Source organism: Stegastes partitus, unplaced genomic scaffold (assembly GCF_000690725.1).
Source record: "Stegastes partitus isolate 25-593 unplaced genomic scaffold, Stegastes_partitus-1.0.2 Scaffold499, whole genome shotgun sequence".
Lineage (NCBI taxonomy): Eukaryota > Metazoa > Chordata > Actinopteri > Pomacentridae > Stegastes > Stegastes partitus.
In genome coordinates this window covers 26209-36134 of record NW_007578230.1, presented here as the reverse complement: position 1 = coordinate 36134, position 9926 = coordinate 26209, and the positions used below count along the sequence as shown (strand labels likewise).

Genomic DNA, 9926 nt, shown 5'->3' with positions numbered 1-9926 from the left:
ATTTTAATGTAGATCACTGGCTTACATAGACAGAAAGTTGGATACCCTTACTTTGTCTGTGTCTCACATATTATAACCATTGTACCCTGAAATAACTTGAAATGGTGGAATTACCATTTTAAAATGTAAAGACAATGTGAACATTTCTGGGTTTAGCTTAACCTCCAGTGTTTCCAGATCCCAACACCACTTCTATCAAACAACAGCCCTCCTGTATTTACTGGCAGCTCGTCCCTAGTGTGCAAATGCTAATTGGTAGCAACTGTAGCTGGACACTGGCTGCAAATGACAACTCCTTTATGGGTTTATGAGTTTTCTTTTTCTCTGTCTAGCTTCTAATGGCTTCTAATCTGTGTCAAAGTAAATGGAATCTTAGTATAACACCTCCAGCATGACTTTGTTAAGTGAAAAGTAGCTACACGTTTAGCTATCTACATTACTGGCCATTAGATGCTAGCACTAACAGGCTAGCTAGGGGAGCTAGACGCTATTGGACCAGTTTCCTCAGGCTAAGCTAATTTAACTGTCATGTCAATGCTATTTCCTTCGGCTGCTGGTTTAAAGAAATGCTTTGGACCACAACAACTATATTTTTATTGAACCCTATCTGGACTTCATGACTTCTATGTGCTAATTATATCGATAAAAACGCGTATTTAAATGGACAATAACAAACACGACTTACCGGTTAGCTTTTAGCTCAGCAGGTGGCAGCCGTTGACGCTAAATTAATGCTGTAATCTGATTGGCTGATTGCAACTCATTCAGTAACAAAGGCGAAATATTACTTCAGAAATGTAGGAAAAGAACGTAATATGTGGAAGCATAATTCATCTGAGACATGTCACTGTGCCAGGTATTGGCCAGAAAAAATACAATAACATAAAAATAAAATAAGAAAAGTACATATGAAGTATATAAGGAGTTTAGGCAGTGCCTAAATTAATTGCATAAATGGTGATAGAAATAGTAAAAGTAAGCAAGCAAAAAATCAAGTTAGGGTAGAAAAGTAAAAATTAAAGTAGAGAAGTCCTGGCAATGATATTGAAGTTATAAAGTAATATTGCTCATGACAGCAAAATATTACACAAGACATAAACTTCATTTCACAAACAGAAGTGCCCAATAGTATGTTATTACACTTGGTTGTAATACAAATAAATATATATTTAATATTATATGGAGTTCATGACTGAATTCAGAATTTAATTTGGATGTTGCTACTTTTACACGAGTAAAGGATTTGAGTGCTTTCCCCACTAGTGTATGCAACACTTTTAAAAGAATCCAGAGTTTGACTTCACATCCAGCATCACTTTCTCTGTTTTCCAAGTGATCTCTACAAGCTTGACTGAACTGTAACCCCTGTGAGTGGCAGTTACTTCCCCTGAAATCAAATAATGCCCAGATTTCTTGCTCAGCCTGCGAGTGGAGGGTCTATATGTATAATGTGAGACACCTACTTAAATATGGCACCCCCTCCTCCCCCACCACCTCCTCCTCCCACTTTTCTCTCTCTTGCTTTTATCCATTTCTCCACGTGGTACAGGAGTAAAGGCGGGGGGTGAAAGAGGGGCATTGTGCTGTGCAGCAGTGGATCCGGGGGTTCATAGTGAGAGAGGGGAGATGCTCACTCAACTGTGTCCAGCACGCCATTGTCAAAGATTCCCATCTATTCTCTGCCTTTTAAATAGAGCTCCAGTGTAAGATGCTTTTTTTTCGGGAGGGGGAGGTGGAGGGGGGGTGGATGGGGTATTATGCGCCTGGTGATAACACACGAATTACATGCATGCATGTGGAATGGATGTGTGGCCCCCACTTGCACAGCACTGCAGTGTTGTTGATAATTGGCCCTATGGAAATCAAAGGTTTAGAAATATCGCTTGTACGCTCCTCAGCACAATAACAGAATCGGGAAGATGGATTTTGACTCTTGCTGAAGGAAACCACCTGCCTGCCAGTTGTTACAGCGATAATTTAATTATTTATCCACCGTGCTGAGGATTAGAAAGCTGCGCACAAGAGAGGCGCACATGCAGAATATCACCTGACAGATAAATCACCTGTTAGATTTCTTTAACTCCATTTTCATTTGCATCATGTTATAATCTCCCTGCAATGATTAAAACATTTATCTTTAACAAAACGTTAAACCTTACGCCCATTTTAATTTGTTTTTAGGGCATCCAACAGCTTTGACACCATTGTCATGTTTTATTGAAAGTTTATAGCTGCTGCGTGAGTGCCTAAAGAAAAAAAATAAAGCTGGGGAGAAAGAGAAAGAGAGAACCAGGGAGGCTGTGTGTTACACGCCATTGAAATGCAAATATCATAGAACAAGGAGTGGTTCTGTGTGTGTGTGTGCTGTGTAGCCTATGTGTGTGTGTGTTCCCTGTATGTGCATGCAGCAGGGCAGCAGTGGGAGAGGAGGGGCGCAAATTGGACAAGTTTTTTTTGGGGAGAAGAGACTTTAGAAAACAGCCACACGCACGGCAGCTTCATATGACACGGTGCAGCCCGGCGGATTTCCTATTTCTTTTGAAACTTTCTTCCATGAAAGCCTGCTTTTTTAAAAAACACACCTTTTAATTTTTTTTTGTAAGTCAAGCACTTGCGGGAATTGCACGACTTTTGGAGTTTGGATGCTTTCAGGAGCTCGCCCAAGTGCGCAAAAACGTGCCGAGTGCCATTCAACCGACTGATGCCCCCCTCTCTGTCTGACTCGCCGTGAATCATGTCACGCCGGAAGCAGAAGAGACCCCAGCATCTCGTTAACGCGGATCCGGGGGGCCCAAGGCTCCTATCTCACGGTAAGAAAACATCTTTACGAGTGTGCATGCGCTTTTTTTTGTTGAATTTCTTTAGAAAGCGGCTGCGTACGCTTTTACGCACGGCTGCGTTTCTGCGTGTGGAATTCACTTTAAGAGTTTGAAAATCATTAATGCACAAGTTTGGATTTAAACTTATTACCTGTGTTGCTGTAAGTGGTTTCTTTCTTTCTTTTTTTGCATGCACGGCTACATTCCAACAAACGCACCTGATTTAACATGACTAAAAACTGTCAGCTCTAACTTTGTCAAGTGAAGAAAAAACCCCTCCTGCTTAGTCATTTAGCGCAAAGGGCCCCACTAAACGGAGGCCTTAGGCACTTTGGTCGGGGCCAATAAACTTGTCCCTGTGAAGTGAATAGAGCAGGATTAACTAACATACATCTGTGGCCATTTTCATGTGCTGCTCGTCCTCTCGGAAACGAACAGGCTGCTCAGCGCTGACTGCTGGAGGTCTTTGATTGGTATAGAGCACTCTCTTATTTGCTCACAATAAGGTGCATGGCTGGGGGGGAAGGGAAGGCAGTGTTTTTGGTAAAGATTAATCTTCCACCCTTCTATTCTCTTCTTCTTTTGCTCTTCATCCATGCTTTTCTTCCTTATGTGCCCCTCTTCCCCCATTTTCCACCTTCTCAATACTTCCCTCCCCTTTTCTTTCTCCCTCTTTCTCACCCCTATTGACTGTATACTCCTACACAGTTGGGGGGTTCGGATGGATGAGAAAAAAAAGTTTCAGAGGGGATAGGGAGATTGTGTTTGTGCTGTGTTGAAAGGGGATATATAGCTTCAAAGTGCATGCACCAGCCCCTGCAGGTAAAGTGGAAGTTTAGATTGGAGTTATTTATGTGTTTCTTGCAGGTTTCGGTTTGTTTATAAGTCACAGGGAAGGAATTTCACTAAGGTACAGTCTTTCATTCCATCACTATATCTCTCCAGGAGGGAATAGTTAGTCTCTCCATTGTTGTTACCCTCCCCCCTTCTTTTTCTTTTTACTCTTTCTCACTCGGTGCTCAAGATTCTGAAAGAATTTGACCCCTGAGCGGCAGAGGTCAGATTAGTTGACCAATCAGAGTGTCTGGACAGTGCCCAGAACCCTTAGCGTGGCCTGACCCTTGACCTCCACTGTGACGTAAGGGGGAAGGGTGAATAGGGAGATGAAAGACGTAACTGCTGTAGGGAGGGGGTGGGTTAAGAGGGGTTATGGGTTGTCTTGGTGATGCCCATTGTCCTCTAAAATGTGTTGCCATAGCAGCAAGGTGGTCTGTAAGCTTTTTTGTGTGTGCAAGATGTTTGAGGAGTTTTGCTCCAGAGAGCACAGATTGAGACAAGACATTACAAAGACTCATAGACTGCAGAGTTTTCTTCCACTTGTTTATTTGCTTGTTCAAGGCCATTTCCTAGCAGGCATTTCTTTTGAAGTTGTAACAGTATATTTTACTACGCACACAAATTTGCAAATTTCTAAACAATAACTGGAAGCAATGGAACAAACAATCTGTAACTGAAGCAGAAAGTTTTAATGAATTTACATAACTGGATATTTGGTTTGTCATTGGAGATCGGATATTGCGTAACAGTGCAAAGAAACCCACAGGTTTTCAGGTTTTATAAAGCTTTCTTTCTTCTCTGTCAATTCACAGATGACCACCTGGGCATAAAGTCACCATCCACATCTCTGGGCTCAGAAGTGACCTCATCAGGGTCTTCCTCCTCATCCCCCACCTCACTCCAGGACTGCCAGACGCCTCTGGCCCCTCGCCCATCCCCCGGAGGGCTCCACGCGCCTTCCTTACCCAGCGAGAGCTCGCCTCCTCCCCACTGGCCCAGCCACATCGCCCCCTTCACCACATCCCTCCCAAACACCCACTCCTCCCTTTCCCCAGACTTTCCTCACCCATCGCTGTCTTCCCAGACTCACTCGCCTCCTCCCCTGGGTCAAACCTCTGGTTCCCACCAAGGAGACTCTCATTCCACCATGACCTCCCCGCCAATGGGAAGTTCAGCCACCACCACTACCTCCTCCTCCTCTTCCTCTTCCTCCTCTTCCCAGTGCATGCCGCCGCACCGCGACAGCTCCAGTCCGGGTCAGCAGCAGGCCTCCAGTTCACCAGGAGAGCAGGGACAGATCCAGGTGCCTCCAACCCTGGCAGTGCTTTTGGAGGAACTGAGAGTTTTACAGCAGCGGCAAATCCACCAGATGCAGATAACGGAGGAAATCTGTAGGCATGTTCTAAGGCTTGGAGGGGCTGTGTTTGGCCAAGATAATAGTGCACAGGCCAGCGGTGCAGACAGCAACCAGAAATCTGCAGGAGCATCATCTTCATCACCAACACATCCTTCTACTGCCACTCCAGTAACCACAGCCTCATCACTTTTGAGCAGCCTTCCATCTTCCCTCTTCCCCCAACCAGCCGTCTCCAAATCAGGCACTTCACATGTTAATGGTAACAGAGCTTCATCCTCCTCTACCTCCTCCTTGTCATCCTCTTCTTCCTCATCTATTTCATCCACCATCAGCTCCTCTGTTGCCTCCCTGCACCCACTGTCCTTGTCACTGGGCCTGCCGCCACGCTACCTCCATGAGAAATCCTCTAACACCTCTTCATTTGGTCACAGCAATGGCATCAGTTTCCCGACTCCTCCCCTTCCCACTACCAGCCATTCCCAGGACCTCCAGTCCAGCTCCTCTCTTACTTCCACCTCCTCATCAGGACGCCCTCAGCATGTCTGCCGTTTTTGTGGGAAAGTGCTGAGCAGTGATTCATCCCTCCAAATACACCTGAGGTCACACACAGGTGAAAGGCCCTACCAGTGTCCAGTCTGCCTGAGCCGTTTCACAACCAGAGGGAACCTCAAAGCTCATTTCCTGCGACACAGAGAGCAGAACCCAGAGTTGTCTCTCTCCCTGCTGCCCCCAGCACTGTCAGAGCAAACACAGAGTGGATCAACTTCGGGGGGCATCCAGAGAAGGCGAAAGCGACGGGCTGATGATGACGAGCCATTTAACGGAGTGAAAGGAAGCGTTCGCGGGATGACAGAGAGCATGGCTTTAGGATTCCTGTCTGGTGCTTCCGCTCGGCCTTCGCCTTCCTCTCTACCTCTGCCCCCCTCAGTGGACATGGCTCTGCTCTCCACAGCCCATTCACTGCTACAGTTGAACAGAGCCTCAGCTGCAGCTGCTGCCAGCTCTAGCACTGTGCTGCCTTCTTCCTCCTCATCTTCATCCTCCCCCTCCTCCATAGGCAGTCAGTTTAAAGGAGCAAAGCAGCAGCGGTTTGATGAGAACACTCCTCCTCATTCTTCCCTCCATTCCACCTCCCCTTACTCCCAGCTGGCTCACCTGCCCAAGATTGTTTTTCCTGGAGGTACCTCCCCTCACCACCTCGCACTTCTCCGTCCCCCAGGCCACCCATCCACGTCCCACCTCACCTCTCCTCATCAGCTACCCTTCCCCTTCCCACCTTTCCCCAAACCATCCAGCTCTTCCCCCTCCTCCTCTTCTCCCACCACCTCCACCCAGACTTCAGACACATCCAAGTTGCAGCGACTGGTACAGAAGCTTGAAAAGCAGCCACAAGGAGGTGCTTCTTCCTCCTCGTCTCCCTCCACCTCCTCACAAACCCCTGCTGAAGCCAGTGGCGACACACACGGGCATGACCTGTCCACCACCTCCAGTGCCTATCGCAGGGAAATGTTGGCTGCTCTCGGACTAAGCCCTAGTGCCAATGCTGCAGGACTAGAGACCAGCCAGGGAGTCTCAGGCACTACAACTACCACGACTGTCCCTTCTCTGCCCACCGCACAGGCTGCTAATCAATGTGGAGTGTGTCTGCGTGTCCTCAGCTGCCCCAGAGCTCTTCGTTTGCACCAGGCCACACATCTGGGAGAGCGGCCATTCCCTTGTAAGCTCTGTGGCCGTTCCTTCTCCACAAAGGGCAGCCTTAGAGCCCACCTGGCCACTCATCGTGCAAGACCACCCAACGCCCGTGCCCTGAACTCCTGCCCGCTGTGCCCACGCAAGTTCACTAATGCTTTGGTTCTTCAGCACCACATCCGCTTGCACTTAGGGGGGCAGATACCACCCGATGAAGACATGCCACCTGAAGATGGAGCAGAAACAGAGAGTGCCGTCTGCGATGATGGTGAGAATGACTCCATTAGCTCCCCATCTAAAGGACAGCAGCTCCTTCCTCTGGCCTTAACAACAGGCTCTAAGTCTCCAAATGACGCTCTCAACTCAGGGTCTAATTTTAAGCAATCCACAGATGTCACTGCTGTGAAGACTGAGGAATTTGACGGCTCAACACCCAGTGTTAGTCCACCTCTGACCCGTAATCCCCCCTCAGCGGGAGCAGAGGACCCCCTGAGTCTGGGAGACAACGCCCCAGCTGATGGTAGCCCCACAAACGGCTCCGTGCACTCTGAGGAGGACGCCCACGCTGACCTGGGCAGCACCAGCCCTTTTAAAGCACCTATAGCTAGTTCTCATTCAGCTGTAGAGAATTCAGAGGCCAATGATGCCCCTCTGTCCCTGTGTGTTCCTAAGCCTGCTGTTGAAAACGACATGCTGCACAGAGAGGTTAATGGTGATGAAGCGGGCTCCACAGATGAACCTCCCACTAGTCCCAATTCTAACCCAAAAGCTGCAAAACCTGTACCTGCACTCACCCCTCCTGCCAGCCCCAGAGCTATCCCAGAAACAGAAGAGGCCTGTGGCAGCACACCACATGAGTCACAGGAGAAAGATCCTGCCCACAGCAAAGGGAAGAGTGAAACACCCAGAGAGGAGACGGAGCTGGAGAAGGACACTCCAAATGAGGAGGGTCATAGCGTGTCAGAAAAGCCTTCAGAGGACCCTGAGCCCACTGTCGCTGCACCAGCACCGCACACCCAGCCTCCTCGCCCAGACAAACCCTACAGCTGCTCCCACTGTGGAAAGGCGTATGCCAGCCGAAGCGGACTTAAGGTAAGAGTTAGAGATAGTGGGGATTTATTACTGTTCTTTTGGTACTGTAATGTGATGATATTTAAGTGGTGGTGCATTTGTATGTTCTGTTCACATGTGAGTAAATGGCTATTGTGTTCCACCAACAGGGGCATATGAAAACTCATCCTGGAGCGTTGAACAACACCCCCTCCAAGGCTCAAACCAATGACAATGACTTTGCGGAGGATCGCAATTCACAGTCAGCCAATAAGAACCCTGGACAGCAGGAGGACAAACAGGGATTGGCTAAATCCCCCGAGAAAGGTGACAGCTCAGATCCTGTACCAATCAGTGTTGGTTCTGATGTGGCAGGAGAAGCTGTGGACACCACTGCATAGAAAGTTAGTGTTGTTAAAGGGCAGTTTTAAAGGGTCCTGACAAGGGAATGTATTTTTTTCAAATAGAATGAGATTTTTTTTGTCTAGATTTATTAATTCTAATTCATATTTACCTTTTGTATTAGGCAACTAGATTTAGTTTTTATTGTAGTATCCTTACAAGAAATCTGTGAATGTAGTTTTTTTAGCTATGTATTTTTGTATTTCAAAGACCACAGTGAGGCCTTATCTTCCACACTTCACAGCATTGTCATGATGAGAATTAATTGTTTGTGCGTTTTTTGGGTTTTTTTTGCTGACACCTATTTCAGCACATACTGTATCATGTCAAACAACCAGTATAAGCTGATGATTTAAAAAAAAAAAAGCAAGAGGAAGAGGAGTGTCCAGAATTTTACAAATTAAACTCCATACCAAAACAGGCCAGTTTAGTAACGGCCGATGTGTGTAAATATGAGCTGCGGTTACATTTTATGCCTTTTGATTGTTACTTTTGTTCTTCTTTCCTTTTTTTTAAAAAAATGCGATGCTGCTGAATGCATGTTTCTGAGTTGCACTGCGAGTTGCACTGTGTCCGAAACATCTACTGAAACAAACACATGCTAGCAATGACCGTGATGCTGTTGTTGATGATGATAATAATAATAATGATGTCGATGATTGTGTTAGATTGTCAGTACTTTTGTGAGCAGTCCTGTACTTATAGCAGCTAGCAGCACATGACCTTATTTGTACTGATGATGGCAAACCCTTTTTTTTTTTCCTCCCTCCCTTGTTGTGCATTGTTAAACCACCAACGAGGATGAGCCCCGTCCGCTATAACTCTCCCACCCCCTGCTCTCAAAGCACTTGAGAGTGTTCTGCTCCTACACAAATTGTCTGCACTCACTGCATTCCTGCTTTGCTCGGTTTAGTATTTGTATGCTTTGCTCTCCCTTTGTAAACCCCCCTTTTTTTGTAGCAAACATGTTCCCATGCTTCCCATGTGATGTATAAATAAAACAATGGCAATGTGAAGAGGAGACGTGTTTGTCGCTTGTCTGTGTTTTTTTTTAGAGGTTTGTTGGGGGTTTTTTTTTGTATTAATTGTCTGGCTTCAGTTTAAGCCTCTGTCTCTGTGAATTCATTTATCTGTTTAAGTATTCTGCTTGCATGACTCTTATTCGGTGTGCGCCTGCATGCACGCTGTTGGTCAGTTTTCCCTTGTTTGTTCCAGCTCTCTGTGTGTCTGGATTGAGGAGGAGGGGGGGTCCTTTGTCTGAGGCGCTGGGCTAGCTGTCTCCTAATTCTGCCTTTTTTTGCCCTCCGTGTCTTTTAATATGTTTCAGTTCCCCACTACTGTGTATGTGTGTGTGAAAAGGATAATCAGAGCCTGTATGAGTGTGATTGAGAGTGCAGCTGTAGAGGCTGCCACCTCCCTCCCTCCCCTCCCCTCCCTGTGTCATACTCTCTTTCATACGCACTCTCTTTCATTTTCTCTTTCATTTCTCTCCCTCACTCTTTCTACTCACCCCATCACCCCCTCACCCCTATACTCCTCCTCACCCCTCCAACCCCCCCCCCTTCCCCATGTAATGAGCTGACACACAGGAAGCTCTAATCCTCACACAATGCCACCCCTCTTCCCCCCAGAGTGACTGGGAGCGGGACAGGGGGCAACAGGGACCAACCTGGTCCAGCTGTCCCCAAAATGGCCGCCTTTAATCCCTCCAGTTTTTTAGCCTACAGGGGCTCCCGAAACCATGACAACCGGTAACCAAGGAAAAGAATGGG

The 9926-nt window shown here is 47.0% G+C and overlaps 1 protein-coding gene across 1 annotated transcript; it reads left to right on the top strand.

Annotated features, from left to right (window-relative positions):
* Positions 1-2734: 2734 nt before the first annotated feature.
* LOC103361345 (sal-like protein 3) lies at positions 2735-8165 on the top strand. Its single transcript, XM_008287397.1, has 3 exons — positions 2735-2810; positions 4469-7794; positions 7923-8165. The coding sequence occupies exons 1-3, from the start codon at positions 2735-2737 to the stop codon at positions 8151-8153; spliced, it is 3633 nt and encodes a 1210-aa protein (XP_008285619.1). The 3' UTR covers positions 8154-8165.
* The last annotated feature ends 1761 nt before the right edge of the window (positions 8166-9926 follow it).

Bases quoted from the DNA above. Each gene is read 5' to 3' on its own strand.
- LOC103361345 (XM_008287397.1), top strand. From the start codon at position 2,735: ATGTCACGCCGGAAGCAGAAGAGACCCCAGCATCTCGTTAACGCGGAT. The intron at 2,811-4,468 runs GTAAGAAAACAT...GTCAATTCACAG, and splicing joins CCCAAGGCTCCTATCTCACG to ATGACCACCTGGGCATAAAG. The intron at 7,795-7,922 runs GTAAGAGTTAGA...TTCCACCAACAG, and splicing joins CCAGCCGAAGCGGACTTAAG to GGGCATATGAAAACTCATCC.